The sequence below is a fragment of the Pristis pectinata genome, chromosome 10 (assembly GCF_009764475.1).
Source record: "Pristis pectinata isolate sPriPec2 chromosome 10, sPriPec2.1.pri, whole genome shotgun sequence".
Classification (NCBI taxonomy): domain Eukaryota; kingdom Metazoa; phylum Chordata; class Chondrichthyes; order Rhinopristiformes; family Pristidae; genus Pristis; species Pristis pectinata.
Window position 1 is genome coordinate 23,946,417 of NC_067414.1, and position 24,557 is coordinate 23,970,973.

The 24,557-nt window shown below is 40.2% G+C and overlaps 1 protein-coding gene across 1 annotated transcript in view; it reads left to right on the plus strand.

Moving 5' to 3' along the window:
- The first annotated feature begins 1,368 nt into the window (after positions 1–1,368).
- The window catches only part of ascc3 (activating signal cointegrator 1 complex subunit 3), a 343,029-nt gene continuing 319,840 nt past the window's right edge, over positions 1,369–24,557 (plus strand). The window contains 5 exon segments of the mRNA XM_052024551.1: positions 1,369–1,430; positions 10,760–10,910; positions 16,854–17,001; positions 20,634–21,217; positions 23,467–23,587. Coding sequence (XP_051880511.1) covers positions 10,821–10,910; positions 16,854–17,001; positions 20,634–21,217; positions 23,467–23,587 — 943 coding nt within the window. The 5' untranslated portion in view covers positions 1,369–1,430; positions 10,760–10,820.

Consider the following 24,557-nt stretch of genomic DNA (forward strand, 5'->3'; position numbering starts at 1 on the left):
AGGGAACCGTTCAATAGTCTTATCACAGTGGGGTAGAAGCTGTCCTTAAGTCTGGTGGTACATGCCCTCAGGCACCTGTATCTTCTACCCGATGGAACAGGAGAGAGAACATCCCAGATGGGTGGGGTCTTTGATTATGCTGGCTGCTACACCAAGACAATGAGAGGTAAAGACAGAGTCCAAGGAGGGGAGGCTGGTGTCGGTGATGCGCTGGGCTGTGTCCACAACTCTCTGCAGCTTCTTGCGGTCCTGGGCAGAGGAGTTGCCATACCAAGCCGTGACACATCCAGATAGGGTGCTTTCTATGGTGCATCGGTAAAAGTTGATGAGAATCAAAGGGGACAAACCAAATTTCTTTAGCCTCCGGAGGAAGTAGAGGCGCTGGTGAGCTTTCTTGGCCAAGGCATCTACGTGATTTGACCAGGACAGGCTGTTGGTGATGTTCACACCCAGGAACTTGAAACTCTCAACCCTCTCGACCTCAGCACCATCGATGTAGACAGGTGCATGTACACCGCCCCCTTTCCTGAAGTCAATGACCAGCTCTTTTGTTGACATTGAGGGAAGGGTTGTTGTCATGACACCATTCCACTAAGTTCTCTATCTCCTTCCTGTACTCCGACTCATCACTGTTTGAGATACGGCTTACAACGGTGGTATCGACTGCAAACTTGTAGATGGAGTTAGAGCAGAATCTGGCCACACAGTCATGAGTGTAGAGGGAGTTAGAGGGCTGAGGATGCAGCCTGGTGGGGCACCAGTGTTGAGAATAATCGTGCCAGAGGTATTGCTGCCTATCCTCACTTTACCCTGCTTTATTAAACTGTGTACTTGATAGCCCATTAAACTGACCGCAGTAATGATTAGCACAATTAAGTGCCCCATTATGGGGAGACTGTTAACTACCAATCAATCTCCTCCACTCAAAAAGAGCGAATGCTTGCAAAGCGTGCACGGTCCAGGTTGTGTGGGGTTAAAACTTACCACGGCCTTATTTTGACATCTAACTCTGCTACTCACACTTGTCCAATTTCCTTTCCTAATGATACCGCGCAGCACGAGTGCTTTCGGTTTCGATGACGCGACGTGACGAGCGCCCGCCGGGCTCGCGCGCTCCCCGCCAGCCTGCCGGGCTCGTGCCCGCCCTGGCTCGCGCGCCTTCAAACGGTCAGTGGAAAGAATGTTCACGCCGTCACAGAACAACCCCCTCCCCCGGAGCTCCTCGTTATCCTCCGAACCGTACACTTTACAGCAGTTGGGGGGGGGGGGGGCACACAGTCTCGCGAGATCATGCCTCCCCTCTCCCATCCCATCCCCGTCCGCGTGCGTGCGTGCGTACACGCCGACCCAGCCCCGCCCCCTCCCCCCGGTGACGCAGCTTACGGCAGTGACCAGTCGGCGGCCGGTGGGGTTGCGGGAGTTACATAGCGGTAGGTGTGCGCTGCATGGGAAACGCGATGGAGATTTCAGATTAAAACGACTCGCGGGTTTGGCTGGTTGCAGTCGTGGGGGAGACTAAGTAGAAGAAGAGCCTTGTCAAGGATTGGAGGAGTCAGAGGACAGTGTTTGGTGTGTGTGGCCTAAATAGAAACTGAGTTTGATGTGCCGGGTGTGAAACTACAAGTCCCGGCAGGTGTTGCGTTGTGGCGGGAGCACCAACTGTGCATGCTCCGGGCGACAGTTCCTGGATGACTGTGGTTGAGAGATGGGCGTGTCCATGTGATGTGATGCGATGCACCAACGTGGCCCTTAGACCCAGTGGACATCCTGATAGACCACAGTGTGAATCCCCAACACTGATTGAATCCCCAACACTGATTAAATCCCCGTCTTTAGTGTGAACAAGACACGTTGGAGCCTTTCGCCTCGTTTAAAGTCATCGTCCCCTTCGCAGGAAATCTTGTGTTCGTATTTGACAGTAATCACTAGTGTGACCATGTGCCCAAGATATGTGTAAACTGTTTTGAATGTGCTTTCTTCAAACAATAAAACTTTTGGCGTTTACAAGGATTCTCAAGTGACACTGGAAATTTCAATTCTGATTTCGAGCTCTTAAGTTTGTTTCGAGTGGAATTTCAGATCCTTGTGTTCTGTTTTAAAGAAACGTAACACTTCTGGTACACGAGAGAATTGGCCATTTGAGAGCTTTCCACCTGATTATTGTTATTTCGGTTTTGGCCTAAACCTCATAGGTTAGAGCACTTTGAGTATAAATTCATCACTGTAATGAAGATTTTGTCCTCAGTCACCTTTTCAGGTGGTGAATTCCAGCTACGCACAAGCTAGGATTCGAAGATTCATAGAATTACAGCACAAAAACGGGTCCTTTGGCCCAACCCGTCTGTGATGACTAAGATGCCAATCCCATTTGACTGCATTTGGCTCATATCCCTCTAAACCATTCTTATCTATGTACCTGTCCAAATGTCTTTTAAATATTGTAATTGTTCCTGTCTCTACCACTGTCTCAGGCAGCTTATTCCATATACTTGCCACCTTCTGTATGGCAAAACTTACCCCCACCCCCTTTAAACCTTTCCCCCTCACCCCCTTTAAACCTTTCCCCCTTATCTTAAATCTATGCCCTCTCATGAAAAATATTTTTCCATTTCGCTCTAATTCAAATACTAGTTAGCTTAAATCTGTGTTTCATGGTTCTGAAATGTATCTTGGAAACATTTGACCTGAATGAAGTTGAATGTGAGCTGTTCTGAAAACTGACAGTTGTCTAATGTGAAAATAAAAATAATTACTGCAGAGTTGGAAGTCTGAAACAAAAATAGAAAATGCTAGAAACATTTAGCAGACCAGGCAGCATAGGTGGAAAGGGAAACAGCCAATATTTCAGGTAGACAGAGGAGACTGCAGATGTCAGAGGGCTAAGAAACGTTTGGAGGAAGACAGTGGGTCATTGCCACATCTGTGGAGGGAAGTAAGTTTTTCGCTGCTCCCTGTGCATATATGTACTTGTGCATATGACAATAAATTCAACTTTTGAAAGGAAAGATTGACATTTTGCCTGAGCCCTGCAACCTTTCCCTCCACAGATGTTGCTTGACCCACTGAGTTCCTCCAGCAGTTTGTTTTTTGAGCCAATACTTAATGCTGATCTTTCATCAGGCTGTCTAAAATTCCTATCTGATTTCAATGAGATTACTGTTAATGCCATTCAAACTGTAATGCACAAAGCCATTTTTGAAGAGGTTAGTCATGGTCATTATACAGCATTGAAAAGGGCCTTTTGGTTACCTTGTCCCTGCTTACCATAGGTGGTGGTAGAGGCAGATAGCATAGGACCATTTAAGAGACTCTTAGATAGACACAAGAATATGCAGAGAAGGGAGGGATATGGTCAATGTGTGGGGAAGAGGGATTAGATTAATTAGGGGTCATTGGTTTAATTAGTTTGGTACAACATTGTGGGCCAAAGGGCTTGTACTGTACAATTTTGGTGTCACTTACTAATCATGCCACTTGCATTCTCACCCAAGTTGTTAATATAAATGGTGAACAACAGGGGACCCAGCACCAATCCCTGCAGCACACTACAGGCCTCCAATCTGAGAAACAACCCTCCACTGCCACTCTCTGACTCCTTCCACCAAGCCTACTTTGTTTCCAATTCAGATACAAGAGACTGCAGGTATTCTAATCTGGAGAAAAGAAACAAAGTGCTGGAGGAATTCAGTGGGTTGAACAGCATCTGTGGGAAGGATGAATTGTTGACATTTTGGGAGGGGTGAGACAGGATAGGGGCTGGTAAGTGATGGGTGGACAGAGGAAGGGTGAGGGATAATGGGCAGAAGGAGTCAGGTGGGGGATGGGGAGGGGTGGAGTTTGGAGACAGGCAGGTGGGTGATAAGTGGAAACAGAGAAAGAAAATAGAAGAAAGGCAGATGGAGCTGGGGAGTGTGACGGTGAAGGTGGAAACAATTCTAGATCTACTGTATCCAATTGGCTAGCTCACCCTAGATCCCATGTGATCTCACTTTTGGACTGGCCTACCATGTGGGTCCTTGTTAAATGCCTTGCTAAAATCTATGTAGACGTCTACTGCCCTGCCTTCATCAATCCTCTTGGTCACCTCTTCAAAAAAAAACTCAATCATATTTGTGAGACATGATTTTCCACACACAAATCTGCGCTGACTATTCCTAATCACTCCTTACTTTTCCAAATACAGATAGATCCTGTCTCTCAGAATCCCCTCTAGTAACTTTCCAATGACTGATGTTAGGCTCTCTGGCCTGTAGTTCCCTTGCTTGGCCTTGTAGCCTTTCTTAAATGAAGGCACAACATCAGCCATACTCCAGTCTTCTGGTACCTCACCTGTGGCTAAGAAAGATACAAAAATCTCTGCTAGGGCCCTAGCAATTTCTTCACTCGCTTCCCAAATGTCTGAGGATACACTTGGTCATGTCCCGGGGATTCATCCACCTTGATATGTCTGAAGATGGGCAATACCTCCTCTTTCAGGGATATTGATGTGCTTCAGGTTATCACTATTCTCTTACCTGAATTCCTTAACTTCTATGACCTTCTCCATGGTAAAAGTATTTATGTAAGGCCTCCTGTGGCTCCACACACTAATTCTTAAGAGGACTTGTTCTCTCCCTAATTGCCCTTTTGATCTTGATATGGAATCTCTTACGATGTTCCTTTACCTTATCTGCCAAGGATGTCTTGTGTTCCCTTTTTGCCTCCCTGATTTCCTTCTACATCTCTTAAGTGCCTGTTTGTTAAGTATCTTTCTGTTGGTAGGTGCAACACACACTCGTATTCATATAGTGCCTTTAATACACTAAAAGATCTCGCTGTGTTTCAGCAAGTAATTATTTTAAGCAGTTTGCTACTGAACCATATGAGATGTGAGGGCACATGATCAAATACCTGGTCAAGGATAATTTTGGTGACTTGATGGAAAGGATTTCTAAGGCTTGAGGTCCAGGCAGCTGAAAAGAGAATGAGAAAGGAAATGTAGCTCATTCAGGGCAGCTCCAAAGTACAGAGGTCCTGGAATTTGACCCCAAAACTGAACATTGAATATTTTTGATTCAGAACGGTTTATGACTTGGAGCATGCACAGAAGATGGTAGCAATTCCATGTGCATGGTCTCCTGATCCATCTTGATAGCAGCAGTCAAGGAGATGTTATTGAAGAAGCCTTGGCAAGTTTCTACAGTCTATTTTGTTGATGGTGTACACTACAACCTATTTGTGCCAGTAGTGGCGGGAGTGCACAGATGAAGGATGGAATGTTAATTGAATAGTTTGCTTTGTGCTGGATTGTATTGCACTTCATGAAAATTTCTGGAATTGTGGTTATCTAGTAGGTGAAGAATATTCTAGAACACTTCTTGCTTGTGCTTGGTGGAAAGGATTTGGAGAATCAGATGGTGGGTGCTCCCTCTGCTCCCTCACCACCCCACGCTAACTGTGTGGAGTTTGTATTCAACAGATAGCACCTAAGGGTCAGGACTGAAACTGGGTCTCTGGTGCTTTGAGGCAGCAGTTTTACTAGCTGCATCGTTTTGATTGTGATTCATGCGAATTTCAGGGATTAGGAATAAATTTAAAATGTCAGTGACGAGCGTGATAGCATTTTTAAAAGCTTGTATCTAAAAATGACCAATTTATTTTCAGCAGAATGTAAGACCATGCTCCTCCTTTCAATAAGATCGTGCAGATCCTGTATTCATTCCATTACCCTGCCTGATTCCCACATCCATTGATTCCATGTGTCCAGAAATCTAACGATCACATCTTTCTAATGTATCCAGTGACTGAGCATCAAAGCCCTTTGAGCTAGAGAATTCCAAAGATTTACAACCCAATGAAAGAAATTTATTTTCATCACAATTCTGAATAGCTAATCTGTAACAAGGACATCTGAACACTGGATTATTGAGGGCATTTAGGGAGGGAAAATGTGGTCCTTTGTTTATAATTCATAAAAGTTATGACATGAGGCAGAGAGTGAGTATACAGAAAAAGGAATATATATATTCTAAAATGTAGGGCTGCAGGGCATGCCCAGAAGGCGTGGCTTTATTGGAAAGATGAAATACTTCGCCAATATCAGAGGTACATGGCCCATTCTGCTATCCTTTATCTTCCTTCGTAATAGAGGATGCAAAAACAACCAATCTGATTGAAGCTGGAATCAAAAAGGATGATAAGCACTTGGAAACTAATAGGATCAAAAGCCAACACATCAAAACAAGTCAGAGCACATAGAATTGGTTATTGGATAGAAAATAAAGAGTGAGAATAAACAAATTCTTAGATTGGCAGGTTGTGACTTGTGGGATATTGAAGGAATTTGTGCTGGGGACTTGGCTGTTCAGGATTTATATTAATGGTTCAGCTGAGGGGGTGAGATGTCATATTTCCAAGTTTGCTGATAATACTAAGTTACGTGGGATTTGTGAGTAAAGTGGCGTATGTACTGAGGCAATAAGCCATAGAGGCATACTGCACAGAAGCACCTTTGACTCATCTTGTCCATGCTGACCATCAAATACCTCACCATACATACTCATTTACCATCACTTTTTAAATGTGAGAATGCCTGCCTCCATCACCCTCTTGGGCAGTGCGTTTTATATTCCAATCTCCATCTGGGTCTCAGATCCCCTCCAAACCTGTAATTCCTTACCTTAAACCCGTGCTCTCTAGTTTTAGATACCTAAGTATGCCCCTCATAATTTTGTATCAGATATACCTCTCTCACACTCCAGGGAGAACAAACTCAGTCTGTCTAGTCTCTCCTCATAACTGAAATGCTCCATCCCAGGCAATATCCTGGTGAATCTCCTCTACACCCTCTCCAGTACAATCATGTCCTTCCTATTGTGTGGTAACCAGAACTGTACACAGTACTCCAGCTGTGGCCAAACCAATGTTTTATATTGTTGTACCATAATCTCCCTGCTCTTATATTCTGTGTCCTGGTGATTGAAGGCATGTATCCCATATGTCTTCTTCTCAACTTATCTACCTGCATTGCCACCTTCAAGAATCCTTGAACTTGTATACCAAGATTGCCCTGTTCCTTAATACTCCCTGGGATCCTACCATGCATTCTGTATGGCCCACCCTTGTCAGTCCTCCCAAGGTGCATCACTGCACACTTATCAGGGTTAAATTCCGTTGACCATTGAAATCAATATAATCTTGTAGCCTGTGATTCTCCTGCTCACTATTACTAACACTCCTGATTTTCATGACATCTGAATAAGGACAAGATGAGTGAATAAACAAGAACGTGGCAGATAGAACATAATGTGCAACCAAAAAATAGTGAGATCAATCCCTTCAGGGCACAAAATAGAAAAAGCGAGTATTTGTTAAATGGTGAGTGATTGGGTAATGTTGATGTTCGAAGGGAGCTAGGTCTGCTTGCATACAAGTCACTGAAGGCTAACATGCAGATGCAGCAAGCAATCAGGAATGTAGATGGTATGCTGGCCTTTATTACAAGAGCGTTTGATTAAAGGAGTAACAAAGGATTATTAGAATTATATAAGGCCTTGGTGAGACTGCCTTTGGAGTACTGTGTGCAGTTTTCATCTCTTTACGTAGGAAAGGCCATTGAGGAACTGCAGCAAAGATCCACTGGTTCCAGGGATGGAGGGTTTGCTTTGTGACGAGATTTAGTAGACTGTATTCTTGGAGTTTAGAAGAATGAGAGGAAATATCATCAAAGCTTACAGAATTCTTAGATGCAGGGTGCATTTGTCCTCTTACTGAGGAGTCTAGGACTGGAGGCACTGTTTGAGAATAAGGGCTAGGCTATTGAGGACTGAGAGGACGGTGAGCCTTTGGAATTTTCTACCCTGATACCTGTGTATGCTCAGTCATTGTGTACATTTAACGGATAGATCATTAAATTTCAGGGCATTGAGGGATATCTGGGAATCGAGGGATATCTGGGAATCAAGGGGTAGATGGTGCAGAAAAATGACACTGAGATGGGAGATCAGTGATTTTGATGAATGGTGGAACAAGCTCAAAGGACAATATGATGTACTCCTGCTCCTATTTCTTATGTTCGCATCAGGCACTTAGCAAGGTTATACGAAAGGAAAATTTTGATTGCCAGATCCATAAAGAATATCCTGAGGATATCACCAGGAGGAAGGATAAAGGGGAACCAATGGATGTGGTATTTTGAGGTTTTCGAAAGACGTTTGTTACGGTTCCACATAAAAGGTTTTGACACACAGACTCTTAGAGCAGAGTGTGATAAATACGCAGGGACAAAGAATTAGTTAATGGGTGAAAAACAAGGAGTAAGAACAAATGGGTCATTTTTTAATGTTGGCAGGCTGTGATTGATGGGGGTTTCACATGTATCATTGCATAGGCAGATAATTACACCGTGTGAATGACTTGTATGAAAGGGCCAAAGTACTGTTTGGGAGTGCAAGTTTTTGGCACAACAAAAGGGATTTTATCAGTGTTTTCTTTTCCTCAATTTGATGTAAATTTCCCAGGTTCTCATTTCCTTTTGTATTATTTTAAGAAAGAGTTTAATCTTTTCTTCTGCAGTACATAGTTCAAATGCAGAGAATAATTGGTCAAGTGATAGCAAAGTTATTTTGGTCATTATATACACACACAAACAATAGTGGCATTCATACACAGTTTTAAAGGAAATGGAATTGCTCATTTTCCTAGTTATTATTTCCTTTGTTATGTTTTACTTAACATTTTGAATGCACTGAAATGGTTGGGCCTATTTGACCAAGTTGTATACTTGCTCGAAGGGGCTAAACTCCTGTTCCTAAACTAGTTCTGCCATTCAATGCGATCATGTCCATTCTGTGACCTAATTTCATATACCTGATACCTTTTTTAAAAAGTAGCAAAACTGAAAGTTAAAATTAACATTGATCCAGCATCTATTGCTTCTGTGGAAGTGTATTCCAAACTTTTATCACCCCCTGCAGGCAGGTGTAATTCATAACCTCTTTTCCCTTGTCTCTTTTTATTTGAAATGTGGCATGTCTTCCTAATTAATAAAATAAAACTGTTAACTTTGGTTTGATTAAAGCTTTCAGAGAGTACTATCCTAGTTTATGTATTTTTTCCTTGTAACTCAACCCTTGGAGTTCAATTATCACTTTGGTAAGTACACACTGTACTCAAAATCCTGCACGTTCTTTCTCGGGGGTAGTGGCCAGAATTAGTACAGGTATGGTGTTTTGCAAGATATCTTAACTGTTCTGGTTATTTTTCAGAGCAATTCTTGATATTTTAATGATTGATATACTTTGGAGTCCCTTTTCTTTTTGGATCTCCAAATTGCCTATAGCAGTTCATCATTTTGAATGTACAGAGGCCTCACATATTACAGTTGTTCAGGTAATGTAAACTCACGACAATGGAACTTGCAAATAACTACCCAAAAATCCGAGCTATGGATGAAAATTCATTCTTACGGAATTCACGTGGAGAAAGCAATTAAACACAAAATATGATAGAAACAACAAATTTTGTCCATTTTTATTTATTTCAACTTGCATTTCTTGATGCATGTGCAGATAATGTGGCTTTTTGTGATGTGGTAGGTTCATTTTGCTGGCTAGCAGTTTTATTTGCTCAAGAGTTTTCCATATTATTTACCCTCAAGATGTCTGAAACAGGGTCAACAAGTTTAAGTACAAGTTGCAAACCTAAATGACCACTGTTATTTGTTGTGAGTTATATCATTAATCTACCTTGCCTATATTTGATGTGCATTTAAAAATGTATGTCTCCATTCAAACTAAAAGCTGGAACATGATAGGCATCTGTATTCGCTTGTGTCTTTCAATGAAGCTACTGGTCACAAGAGATTTCCTTTGGAAAATGACAAACACAATCTTGTAAATTGTCCCCTGCCATGAACCAGCAGCTGCAGTACTCATCTTTACTGTAGAGAAAAGAATTACGTAGGAAAACATCTCCACTTATAACGTGGGATTCATAGGAACTAGAGTGCCATGTTATGGAAAATCGTGATACGGATGCTTTTCTAGGAATGCAACTGCTCCATAACGTGGGGGGGAGAGGGGTTTTCCTGTACAAAGTTTTATCCTAGATTCTATCTTGGTTCTGGTGAAGGCTCCCAGACCTGAAATGTTAACTGTTTCTCATTTGACAGATGCTCCCTGACCTGCTGACAGTTTCCAGCGTTTTCTGTTTTTATTTTAGATTTGATTTTCAGATTTACTGTCTGTAGTTCTTCTTCGGATTTTCAGGTTCTATCCTTTTTTGGTCCAAAGTGGATATTTCATATTGGCGGCAGGGTAGTGTAGTGGTTAGTGTAACGCTATTACAGTGATAGTGACCCAGGTTCAATTCCACCACTGTCTCTAAGGAGTTTGTATGTTCTCCCCATGTCTGTGTGGATTTCCTCCATGTGTTCTGGTTTAGTCCCACATTCCAAAGACGTACAGTTTAGGAGCTGTGGGCATGCTATTGTTAGCGCCAGTAGAGTGGTGACACTTGTGGGCTGCCCCCAGCATTCTCAATAACGCAAAAAAACACAAAAACACATTTCACTGTGTATTTCGATGTACGTGTGACTAATAAATATTTTATATTTCTGTAAACTGAAATACATTTGCCATTATTTTGCCTTTTCCTTATTTTCTTAAAATGTTTGTCATTTTATTTGTCTATCTACAGTGCCATAATTCTATATCTATTTTTCTTTTGAGAAACTTGTGCATCAGTTGAATAATTTCATGCTCTTCTGTTTTGTCCACAGATTTTGCAAATCCCAGTTGCAATTTGATTACTTTTCCTATGGATCAATAAGTCGGGAATAAATGGAACTACCTCGTCTAACTGGAGCTTTGCGCTCCTTTTCAAATGTCACCAGACAAGATGAATATATCGAGGATTCTTCAGAAATGAATGTAGGTATTTAGAATTGCATTTTCTATTTTAACCTGATCCATTTGTAAATCAGGTAAAAGTAAATGCATCAGAGACGGCACCAATGATGTAATCATGTCCAGATTGTAAAACAATTTTGTGCATATGTAGATATGTAGACTGCAGGCACATTTCCACAAAAAAAATCCACAGAAGTGTATTTTCATTTTATTGCAATGATTCTATGTGAGCTCACACAGAATTGTTTTAGAGGAAGCACTGTTTCTACTTACAGAGTGATTAATTTTAGACTACGTAAGCATTACATTAAGGAACTTGTTAGAATTTGTAGAAATTTTTAGTATTTAATTTTCTTATTATTTTATTTATATTACTTTCACTTGGTAAAATAGTATTTCAAATGGTTTGCTCTGTGACCAACTTGCAGAATGTAACTGCAACAATAACCTATGTAAGGGATTCAAACAATTATCACAGCAAGCTTGAATAGTTTGCAGGTGGTGTTTGTGGTAAGGTGAAATTACAGCATTTCAGTTTTTTGTTTTTTTTTACATAATGCCTAGACTTTAACGAATAATGTGGAAAAGAGAATTTGTCTTGTTTTCTTTGTTACGTGAAGGGTATGACCTACCCTGTCATTATGAATGCTCAGATGTAAGTAATTAGGTAGCTATTTACCAAGGTCCTTTCATCCGTGAGAATAGATGGTGGCAGCAACCTACTGAGGCTATTGTGCAGTGCAAAACTAGCCAAATCATGCACTTGTAATTTGATGTCTTTGCACTTCTTGGCATAATGACTGATTGGTAGTGCACTTACCCCATGAAACCTACAGTACAGGAGACATTTAGCCCATCATATCTGTTTTTCTTGGTTGAGCAATTCATATGTATTCCAATGGCCCACTTTTTCCACTTGTTTCTTCCTGCTAACCAAATATTTCAACAGTTTTCTTTAACGGATGAATTGGCCTCTGCTTTAACTACTCCCAAAGCATTCCAGTAATCTTCACGATAAAGAAATTTTCACTTTGCCATGCTTATATTCTTGATGTTTTAAATTGGTAACCCTTTGTCACTGATTCAGGAAAAAAAAGGTAATAATTTATAAAAAGAAACTCCATTGGACCTTTCCTTACCAAAAAGTCCTTAACATTATCCCACTATCTCAAGTTTTACTCTTTAACAATATTTTGTCTCCTCGGCATCATTCTAATAAACCTGCTCTACATGGGTATAGTGACCCTTTGGCAGGGGGTGGGAATCCGAATGATAGGTTAGAGATCGGTGCATTAAGGAAGGATAGGCAATTGAAAGGGCAAATTCACAGTCAGTTGGGTGGGCTTTAATGTGGGAAGTATCAGGAACACGGGTGATGAACTTAGAGCTTGGGTGAGTGCATGGAACTACAACGTTGTAGTCATTACAGAGACTTGGCTGTCGCAAAGACAGGAATGGCTGCTGGATATTCCGGGGTTTAGATGTTTTAAAAGGGACAGGGACGGAGGTAAAAAAGGTGGGGGGGGGGGTGGCTTTGCTGATCAGGGACAGTATCACAGCTGTAGAAAGGGAGGACGTCCTGGAGGGATCGTCTACTGAGTCAGTATGGGTGGAAGTCAGAAACAGAAAGGGAGTGATCACTCTATTGGGTTGTTGTCATGGGAGATTTCAACTTCCCTAATATTGATTGGCACCTCCTTAGCACAAAGGGGATAGATGGGGCAGAGTTTGTTTAGTATGTCCGGGAAGGATTCCGGCCCCGGTATGTTGACAGGCCGACTAGAGGACCTGGTGCTAGGTAATGAGCCTGATCAAGTTTTAGATCTCTCGGTAGGAGAGCATTTTGAACAGTGACTATAACTGCCTTGGAGGGGAATCGGAGCAGACAATATGGGAAAGTATTTTAATTGTGGGAGGGGGATTTATGATGCTATTAGGCAGGAATGGGAGCATAAAGTGGGAACAGATGTTCTTGGAGAAGTGCACAACGGAAATGAGGAGGTTGTTTAGGGAGTACTTGCATGGGGTTCTGGATTGGTTTGTCCCATTGAGGCAGGGTAAGGATGTCACAGTGAAAGAACCATGGTTGACAAGATATGTAGAATGTCTTGTCAGGAGGAAGAAAGAAGCTTACCTAGGGTTAGAAAGCATTGATCAGACAGAGCTCTGGGAAGTTACAAGGTAGCCAGGAGGGAGCTTAAGAATGGACTTAGGAGAGCTAGAAGGGGGCATGAGAAGGCCTTGGTGAGTAGGATTAGGAAAACGTATGTGAAGAACAGGAGGATGACCAGAGTGAGGGTAGGACTGATCAGGGATAAAAGAGGAAACATGTCTGGAGTCAGAAGAGGTAGGGGAAGTCCTTAATGAATACTTTGCTTCAGTATTCACCAGTGAGAGAGACCTTGACATTTGTGAAGATGGCGTACAACAGGCTGATATACTAGAGCATGTTGACGTGAAGAATATGGATGTGTTGGTACTTTTGAAAAATATTAGGATAGATACGTCATAGGGGCCAGATGGGATATATCAAAGGTTGTTAGGGGAAGCGAGGGAAGAGATTGCTGTGCCTTTGGCGGTGATCTTTACGTCCTCACTGGCCACAGGAGTAGTGCCAGATGATTGGAGGGTGGCAAATGTTCCTGTGTTTAAGAAAGGGATTAGGGATAACCCTGGGAATTAAAAACTAGTGAGTCTTACTTCAGTGGTGGGCAAATTACTGGAGAAGATTCTTAGAGACAGGATTTCTGAGCTTTTGGAGAAGTATAGGCTGATTAGGGACAGTCAGCATGGCTTTGTGAGGGGCAGGTCATGCCTCATGAGCCTGATTGAATTCTTTGAGGATGTGACAAGCACATTGATGAAGGTAGAGCAGTGGATGTGGTGTACATCCTAAGGCGTTTGTTAAGGTTCCTCATGGAAATCTCATTCAGAAAGTCAGGAGGCATGGGATCCAGGGAAACTTGGCTGTGTGGTTTCAGAATTGGCTTGCTCATAGAAGACAGAGCGTGGCGGCAGATGGAGAGTATTCTGCCTGGAGTTTGGTGACCAGTGGTGTTCCGCAGGGATCTGTTCTGGGACCCCTGCTCTTTATGATTTTTATAAATGACTTTGATGAAGATGTGGAAGGGTGGGTTAGTAAGTTTGCTGATGACATGAAGGTTAGTGGTGTTGTGGATAGTGTAGAAGGTTGCTGAAGGTTACAACAGGACATTGATAAGATGCAGACCTGGGCTGAGAAGTGGCAGATGGAGTTCAACCTGGAAAAGTGTGAAGTGATACACTTTGGAAGATTGAATTTGAAGGCAAACTACAAGATTAATGGTAGGACTCTCAGCAGTGTGGAGGAAAAGAGGGATTTTGTGGTCCAAGTCCATAGATCCCTCAAGGTTGCAGTGCAGGTCAATAGGGTTGTTAAGAAGGCGTATGGTGTGTTGGCCTTCATTAGTCATGGTATTGAGTTCAAGAGCCACGAGGTAATGTTGCAGCTCTATAAAACTCTGGTTAGACCACACTTGGAGTATTGTGTTCAGTTCTGGTCACCTCATTATAGGAAGGATGTGGAAGCTTTAGAGAGATTGCAGAGGAGACTTACCAGGATGCTGCCTGGATTGGAGAGCATGTCTTATGAGGATAGGTTGAGCGAGCTAGGGCTTTTCTCTTTGGAGTGATGGAGAATGAGAGATGACTTGATAGAGGTGTACAAGATGATAAGAGGCATAGATCGAGTAGACAGTCAGAGACTTATTGCCAGGTTGAAAATGGCTAACATGAGGGGGCATAATTTTAAGGTGATTGGAGGAAGGTATAGAGGGGATGTCAGAGGTATGTTTTTCTTATACACAGAGAGTGGTGGGTGCATGGAGTGCACTGCCGGCAGAAGTTGTGGGGGCAGATATATTAGGGATATTTAAGAGATTTTTAGATAGGCGCATGAATGATAGAGAAATGGAGGGCTATGTGGGATGGAAGGGTTAGATAGATCTTAGAACAGGATAAAATGTCGGCACAACATCATGGGCCAGAGGGCCTATACTGTGCTCTATTGTTCTATGTTCTATCTTGAGGTACTTAAATCTCTTATATATACAAAAAATTGACATTTTTTGTTCTATGTTTATCTTTTACTCGCATTTAGTTCCATGGTGTTTAATATCAGGCAATGCATTCCAAATTCTGACTGCTAATCATAAAACAATTCTTTTTTCCTTGTGTTGCTTGAATGTGAAGAACAGAAGTAGGCCCAACATTGATTTATGAAGAGTATCGCTTATAATTCTCATGTGAAAAATGTTCAGTATTGAAATCAATAGATACTTAGGCACTCTGGGATCAAGGGATACGATAAGTAGATCATTCAGTCATGATCTTATTGATTAGTGGAGCAGGCTTGAAGGGCCATATAACCACTCCTCTTTCAAATTTCTGATCTTAATTTATACTGATTAGGCATGTGGCAAACCAAAGCCATCATTTTCAGTCTCTGCCATACAATTAACCCTTGATTCTAATTTCATTTTCCTCCCAGCTCACTTATTTAAGATGAAATATTCCTTACAGAACTATGACATCCTATTTTGATCTAGAAACCTTATTCATCACAATGTCATATTCCAACAGATAAAGCACTAAAATTCAGCGAACTGAAAATAAAATATAATCTTTGTTTGGCACAAATTGAGTACATTGTCGACTTTTTCATTGGTGCATATGAGAGGATGGGGCTTGCACTCAATACATGCAGGACAAAGGTCTTTTACCAACCTGCTGCTGCTGTACAGCGCTGCCCTGTGACAATAAAGTTTAGTGGTGAGACAGTGATAAGAGTAGACTACTTCTCATATCTCAGGAGTCACCACTCATTGGATGAAATTCACCATTCCCTTCAATGTGCCAATACAGCCTTTAATTGATTGAAGAAAAGGCTGTTTGAAGATTAAGACCTCGGACTGACACAAAACTTGTGATCTATCAGGCAGCAGTGGTTCCTACCCTCCTCTCTGCTTCTGAGACCTGGACCTCCTGCAGCAGGCATCTCAAGGCACTTGAAATATGCCATTAACACTCTCTCCACAAAATTCTTAAAATTCATGAAAGAGCAAGCAAACCAGTTTGGCCACAGGTCAACATTGCCAGTAGAGAGGCCCTTGTTGCATTCATTTGGCTCTGTTGGATAGGCCACATCATTTGCATGCCACCTGCCAGACTCCCAAAGATGTCTTTGACTTGAAATATTAACTCTATTCATCTTTCCACAGATGCAGCCTGACCTGCTGAGTGTTTCCAACATTTTCTATTCTTAATTTTAACAGTTGCATTTTGCTTGCAAAGTGCTGCAAAGCACCATTGCAAGATACACGATCACAAGAAAATATCTTTATAAAAACATTGTACAAGTAGTAGTAACTTGCATCTTTGCTTTTGACAGTGAGAAGAAAACAATCATGTTTAAAGCTACATTAAGCCATAGGTGAAATGTGTAAAGGAGCACATCCTTATTCACCTCTTCCCTGCCCACCACCCTCCCCTGTCCCCCGCAGATTCTACCCCACATGTACACGGTAGGGGGTAATTAACAATGGCAGTTAGCCTACCGACCCACACATCTTTGGGATATGGGAGAGACCAGAGCATGTGGGGAAAACCCACGTGGTCAAAGGGGGAACATACAAACTCCACACAGACAGCACAGGAACTCAGGGTTGAAGCCAGGCTGCTGGAGCTGTGAGGTAGCAGCTCTACTAGCTGTACCACTGGGTTGAAGAGCACGTTTATTACATTGCTGTGTATTTTCATGAATTTGAAGCCCTAGCACTAGGTTTCAATGGCAGGTAATTATTGCCAAGTTAAATTATTTTTTTCTCAATGAGATTTTAACAGCATTTTTGAGTTTTTTTTGCTTGCATGCCAATGATTACTTATGTTATCTTAATTTTATCTTTTTCAATGTATTAACTGTCATAGACAAAAAGATTAAAGAGGAATGAACACTTTTGCAAGACAGGGTTGACTTGGAAGAATATAATTCACTTTGTTGAGAATGTACCAAAGCACGAACGTCAGATCATTAACGAAGATCTCAAAAAGGTTTTGAAGGCTGCTAGACAGTTTGGTAAGTTAACATAGAGATTAGTATGTTTTTTTATGGAAATTCACCTTAAAATAAATTAGACTATATTATATTACACTTTCTTTCAGAAAATTGTGATCTTTATGTTGTTTAAAAAAGGGAGATGCTTACAATTCTATATCCTAAAGCTTATCTCTTGTCTTGAAAAGATAGTATTGGAACATCTTTTTGAAATATGGTAGTTTTTTGGTAGTGGTGTTTGCACAGCAGTCTTAGGAATTCCTGGAATTTTTGTCCAGTTCTGGTGAGAAATTTCCAGGTTAGATTGTACGCAGCATGGTGGGTGGTGATTTTCATGTGATCTTGTTGGTCAAAAGGCTGAGAGGAGCTGTCAAATTAATGAATATAATAATCTGAAGATGGCTGAATAATGTGAACTGAAAATTTGAACATATAGAATAAATTAATACAATTAATAAATGATTCTTTTAAACTTCTGTGGGATATGGGGCATTGTTAACTAGATCTGCATTTATTGCCCCTCAAATGTCCTTGATAAGATGGTGATGTGATATTGAAAAGTCAATGCAATAATGGATATAAAACTGATTAGATCTTGAAAATATTTAAAAAAATTAATATAGATTATTCTTCTTTGAGATGAGATGTTAAAACATGAAATTAAAAAATGATAGTTGGTTGACAGTTGGAGTATTGTGTGCAGTTCTGGTCACCTAGCTACAGGAAGGATGTTATTAAGTTGGAAAGGTTGCAGAAAAGATTCACAAGGATTGGATAGGCTGGGGCTGTTTTTCTTTGGAGCGAATGAGGCTGAGGGGTGACCTTATTAGAGTTGTATAAAATCATGAGGGGCATAGATAAGGTGAATGGTTATAGTCTTTTTTCTAGGGTAGGGGAGTCTAAAACTTGAGGGCATAGATTTAAGATGAGAGGGGAAAAATTTAAAGGGGACCTGAGGGGCAAGTTTTTCACACAGAGGGTGATGGGTATGTGGAAGGAGCTGCCAGAGGAAGTGGTAGACATGGGTACAATTACAACATTTAAAGTACATGAATAGAAAGAGTTTGGGGGGGGATATGGGCTAAACGCAGGCAAATGGGATAAGCTCAGGTAGGCAACTTAGACACACGGACTAAGAAAAATATTTTGGATTCAATTTTAGCGTATTAGCATTTTGCTGTAATTGTATTGAATTATTTTGTAAGTGTAGTTCTTGTATCATGTAGCACCCTTGTGGCTGATTGGTAGTTTAGTGTATTTATTATCTTGGTCTGAAGGATGACATGATAAAAGTTTGAACAGGACAACTGATAATTGTGTTCTTTTTAATTGGTATCAACCATTACATATCTATTGAACTCCAGCACAACATTGATCTTTGTACTACATTATCAATGATAAAAATTACTTGTAGTACTTCAGAAGAGTTGGTAAAATTTAGTTGCATGAAATATATTTAACATGCCTTGTTTGCTGAACTGTGCATGATGGAAAATGCATTCTGCACTACAAATTAAATTGCAACACAGTTTGGGTCAATTTGAAAGGATTTTTGACTTTTTACAGTTGTTTTATTAGGCAAAAGCAGGTATGTTGAAGCTTTAGGTTTACAAAGTGGATTGGGACTAATGTGATCTCTTGCTTTGTGATGTTTGTAGAAATGAGTAATAGAATCATCAACTCAATGAATAGATCACTTAGAATTAGTACAGTTTTCTACAAAAGTTTGTCTTTATTTTTCTTTTTGCTTCCCTTTGTAGATCTCTCATATATTTTGGGACTCTTCATCTTAGAAAATTAAGCTAATTTTTCATTGCATTACTTAACTCCATCTTGTCATTTTATAGTAATTTTGAGAATGATGGAATTACTGCCCTTGGGTTTAGGAGGGTTAGTTAATTCCTTGTTGTATTTATATTTTGCTTGTAATGTATTCTGTTTTGTATTGGCAGATCCAAAGAGTAGAGATAGTTGATGAATGTGAAATGAAACACAAATCTGGATAGATAACTAATTTTCTGTTAATGTGGGTAAATACAAGAGATTGTTAGATAAGCATATGGAGGAATTTAAGTTAGAGGGATATGTGGGAGGAAGGGGTTAGATAGTCATAGGTGTGGTTTGAAGGGTGGCACAACATGGTGGGCTGAAGGGCCTGTATTGTGCCATATTGTTCTATGGTACATTTACAATAAATAAAGCTTTTATTGCTCAGAATTTGCTTCAGAAAATAATAGATTTTTTGCTCTGGTTTATAAATATCAAGGCTAGTTGCTGTGATAGAAGATACTGATTTCAGAAATGCCAAAATTATCTGGATTTACAGTTATCACTGATGTTATGGACTCAGTGAAAGTCCCTTTAAGATAGAGAGTGTGTGTGTATGTGTGTGTGGGGCGTGCTTACGTCAATAGAAGATAAAGGACGTAATGACGTTGTTGAAGAAGTCAGAAGGAGAAGGAGAGAGAGAGAGAAGGGAGAGAGACACCAGCCTGCTTGTTTTCTCTAAAGAGGGATGAGAAACAATAACTGTGTTTGCCACTGAAATCCATGTATGGAAGTTGGAAGTAATCCGGTGGAGTTCACTTTGTTGCTGACCTGTAGAAGGAAACAGGTATTTGTATGTGGACGACCACGGTTCGGATGCTTTTCGGGGTGAGGAAGTCACTACCGAGTAAACACTGAAGTGTCGTTTGGGTTCCATCGTGGAACATTTGGATTTCGTATGTACTCTCTCTATGTTTTTCTACATCTACATCTTATCTTCAGACAACGGTGGTTGTTGAAGAAGCCCTTGCTCATGTTTCACCTTATGGCTTGCGGAACTGAACTTTAAGAACCATTCAGGAACTGGGAGTTTTGGACTTTGTCACACACACACACGAAGAGTTTAGTTTTGGGGTTAACGTTCGAGGTTTAACATTTTTGAATTCTAACATAGTAACATTTTTACTTTTATTTTACGTATTATCATAAGTAGTGATTAATAAAATAGTTTTAATACTAAGTCATGCTCAGTGTGTTTCTTTTGTTGCTGGTTCGTGACACTGATTTTTAGTTTGTTCTGAGTAGTCTTGATTTGTTTTTGGATTAGAAATCTGATGTCAAACACTTGATTTGAGTGGTTACATTAAAAATGTTGAAAATGTTTCTTCAACAATACAGCTAGCTTGTTTGCATTGGTTTTTTGGAATATTATGCCTTTTGAATGACCTATTACAAATGTTTAATTTTATTTAATAAAATAATTGTATTTTGTTATTGGTTTATTATTGTTACTGTATTATTGTACATCTGATAATAATAAACCGATACCATAATTATTTGATTTCTCCGATAGTTGAAATGTCAGGGCTGAATTTTGCCTCAAATGTTTAGTTTTTTTTTGATTTGATACAAAATATATTTTGTTTTACCAATGTCTGTAAAAATACGATGACAGTGTGTAATGACCAATGATGGAATATTGAGCGAATTGGTCATAACATGTTTTGAACCCTGGCATTGGTCGTAGGAGTTTTTTTTCCGTAGTTGTGGAAACTTCAAGCTTTTTTTTTGTATATTTGACTTGCATGAGCTAACAATATACTACTTATTCCTGTGTCCCATCTAAAATGTCTTAACTAAAGAATTGATTTTTTTTTCCTCTACAGTTGGTAGTGAACAGGAACAGGAGACTGCAGAAAGTGCTGCTGTTTTCCTCTTCAAAACTTTTCATAACAAGGACCATGTTGGGCAAGAAGAAACAAAAGCACTGAAACAAATGTTTGGGCCATTCCCTTCTTCAGCTGCCACTGCTGCTTGTAATGCAGTGTATCAAATTGGCACATATTTTAGTGAAGAAGAACGGCACACATTAATTTCTGCAAATAAACCTGCAAGCCACAATCCTCAAGCACAGTTTGGTAAAAACATTAATTTTTCATTTGAATCATTTAGTTTGGAATATATAGAGGAAATACCCTTGAACTGCAAGGAAAACAACCACAAGGATTTCAGTCTAGACTATAATAAATACTTAAATAATCATCAGGAAGATTTAAAAAATGGATTGATTGATGGTTCAGATCTAAAATCTTCAAACAAAGTGGATGGTTCATTTTTAAGGCAAGAAGTTAATAGCTATATTGTTGGAACCTTGCAAGAGTCAGCAGATCGACCAACTGCAGATGACTTGTGTGGAACATTGTTTGAGATGCTGGCATCCACTAAAAGTGATGATGAGCTTCAAAATGAGGTATGTCAGATAGTAAGTTTATAATTGCAAACTGACCATAATTATTCTATAAATGTTAAGAATTAAACAACATTTTGAGCTTTGAGAAAAATAAAATGCTTATCGATTACAAAAAATGAAGATTGTGAAATGAATGTTTAATTCCTGAAATAAATGTACAAAGATATGAAACATTTCTATGTAGTAGTCTCAGAAAATTAATTCCTGTTTTTATTAAATCGATTTGTTGTGGAGTAGTGGAAAATAGTTTTCTCCCCCTTCCTTTTCTTTCGCTGCCATCCTACCCTTCCCCCTTTCTCTCACTGCATCTCTCCCCACCTCTCTTGCCAACTGCCTCCAGTCCTCCTTCCTTCCTCTCTCTTTCACCATCTCCCTCCAGCCTTCACTCCCTTTCTCTCTCACCATGTCCCCCTCCCTCGCTTTCACCATCTCTCACCCCTCCTGCCTCTCTCACTCTTTCTCTCTCACTCTCTATCTTGCTGTCACCTGCTCTCTCTCTCTCTCTCTCTCTCTGTCTCTGTCTCTCTCTCTCTCTCTGTCTCACTCCTCTCGCGCTTGCTCTCGCTCTCACTGTCTCCCCCTTGATCTCTCTGGCTCACTGCCTTCCTCGCGGCCTCCTGCTCGCTCTTGCTGTCTGGATCACTGGCTCCTGCTCGCTCTCGCTCTTGCTCTCAGCACCTCATTGCACACTTTCTTCACAAAAATTCTCATTTTTATTAGTATATCTTTTTCTATATTTTTGACCCCAGAGTTTATGTTGCAATATTTTTGTGCTGTTCAGTGGTGGTTTTTAAAAATGTTTTTAAGGTAGATATAGTAGTTTGGAAATCAAAATTAACCATGAAGTTTCAGATTGTATAAATCTCTTGCTGATTTGCTAGTATGTTTTGAGAAAAGTCTTGTGCACTTACTCAGTCTGGCCCATGTATTAATCCAGTTCTTCACTTGTGTAATTATATATGGACTGCCACCCTGTGACCTAAATATAACAACCTTTTGTAGTTCAACAAGAAATCCTATTACCATTCCCCCAGGTTAACTCAACAATGGATGGGTAATAAATTATTAGTCTTGTTAATGATATCTTACAATGAGTTTTTTAAAGATATATACTAATGTTCATGTGAAAACATATTTACTTATCTGCTTACAGCAGTAAGGTTTTTATTTTAAACACATTGACTTACAAATCATTTCAACAGACATTCATTTTCCCAGTCAAATGTGTTAGCAAGCCCAGGTACAGCAGTTACCCAAGAAGCACCCTAGGCAAATTGTAAGAGAGTGTATATAAGATGAGATAAGATATCTTTATTAGTCACATGTACATTGGAACACACAGTGAAATGCATCTTTGCATAGAGTGTTGTGGGGGCAGCCTGCAAGGGTCACCATGCTTCCGGGGCCAACATAGCGTGTCCACAACTTCCTAACCTGTGCGTCTTTGGAATGTGGAAGGAAACTGGAGCACCCGGAGGAAACCCACGCAGTCACAGGGAGAACGTACAAACTCCTTACAGACAGCAGCCGGAATTGAACTTGGGTTGCTGGCGCTGTAATAGTGTTACACTAACGGCTACACTACCATGCCTGCCCATAGTTATGCATAATATGCACATAATTTTGTTAGTATAAAGGTTGCCAAAAGTACATGTGATACGTTGCAAGACCAGATGTCTTGAATCCTGTTTTTCAGCTGTTCTGGCGCTAATCTCTTGTCTTATTACTGTTATTTAAAACACAGGTGCATTTGAATAACAACCATTGTTTTGTTTCTTAATGTTTTTTGATAGTTAATCATAGTGACTGATTACAATTTTCTTCAGTTTTTATTTTTTGTAAAGGCTGTTGATGGGCAGCTGACTTTGATGATTAAATCCTTTGTGATTGAAGATTATAAGTAGAGTAATGATAAAATATTCTTTTTAAGGTGTGATTATTTCTGGATTTGCCAGGTGTTAGCATATCTTCATTTTAATTTCTCTATCATCAGACTTTTTTTTCACGTGCTGGTCAATAAAATGGTCAATGAATATTCAATTAAAAGGTCCTGTACCAAAAGTGGCTAAATGATTTCTGTGATCACAAAACCCCAAGTTTAAAGTGTTGATTTTTACTGAAGAATTGAATTGATTTTGTAGCAGAGAATCAATAATCTCTCAGGAGAACAACAAGCTTTGCACTTGATCTCAGTATACTTATAATTCATTTGAAGTTCCAAATTTTTTTCCAACTTTATTTCATTTTAGTTGTTCGAACTTCTTGGACCTGAAGGATTGGAACTAATTGAGAGGCTTCTACAGCACAGATGTACAATCATTCAAAAAGCACTTGCCCACCCTACAGATTTCAAGCCCAGCTACCTTCAGGGTAAGAAGTTTCTGGACTGAATGAAATTTTAAACTAGAGTCATTGAGGATCTACTTGTGTTAACTCCATTGACCTGTATTTATAGACATTAAGTGAGATGGTACGCTTTGAACTGGGGGAGAAAAAGGAGGCCTTACTTCATGCAAAATGTGTGTTTGAATGGGGTGGTAGATTAAGTATTTTGGTGGGGAGGAACATGTACAGATCACTATGTGTCATGATACAGGCATGAAGTCATTTTTAATAAAGGAAACAAAACATTGGCATTAATTTCTACAGTGATAGAATTCCAAAGTGAACATGTTGTATCAAGCTTTGTACAATCATGGTTTGGTTAGACTTGTCTCCAAAATATACAAAAGGATTATAGAACAGTTGGAGAAGATACAAAAAAAAACTTCAATGGAACGATACTGGAATGGAACAACATATATATAGGTTGGATTAATTTCTTCTGGAAGAGAGTAAATGATTTGATAGAGATTCTCCAAATTTCGAAGTTGTTGACGGAAGGTTGTTCAATCTCTATTTTTGTGTGAAACCAGAACTATGGGACTTTTGTATTTATTTATATACTGTGTGTGTGTGTGTGTGTGTGTGTGTGTGTGTGTGTGTGTGTGTGTGTGTGTGTGTGTGTGTATAAGATTCGTAGAGTAGTACAGCATGGAAACAGGCCCTTCGGCCCAACTCGTCCATGTTGACCACAGTGCCCATCAAGCAAGTCCCATTTGCCTGCCTTTGGCCCATATCCCTCTAAACCTCTCCTATCCATGTACTTATCCAAGTGTCTTTTAAACGTTGCTATTGTACCTGCCTCAATGACTTTCTCTGGTAGTTCTTTTCATACATGCAACTCCCTCTGTATGAAGAAGTTGCCCTTTAGGTCCTTTTTAAATTTTTCACCTCTCTCCTTAAACCTATGTCCTCTAGTTTCTAGTTCCCCTTCTCTGGGGGAGAAAAAGACTATGTG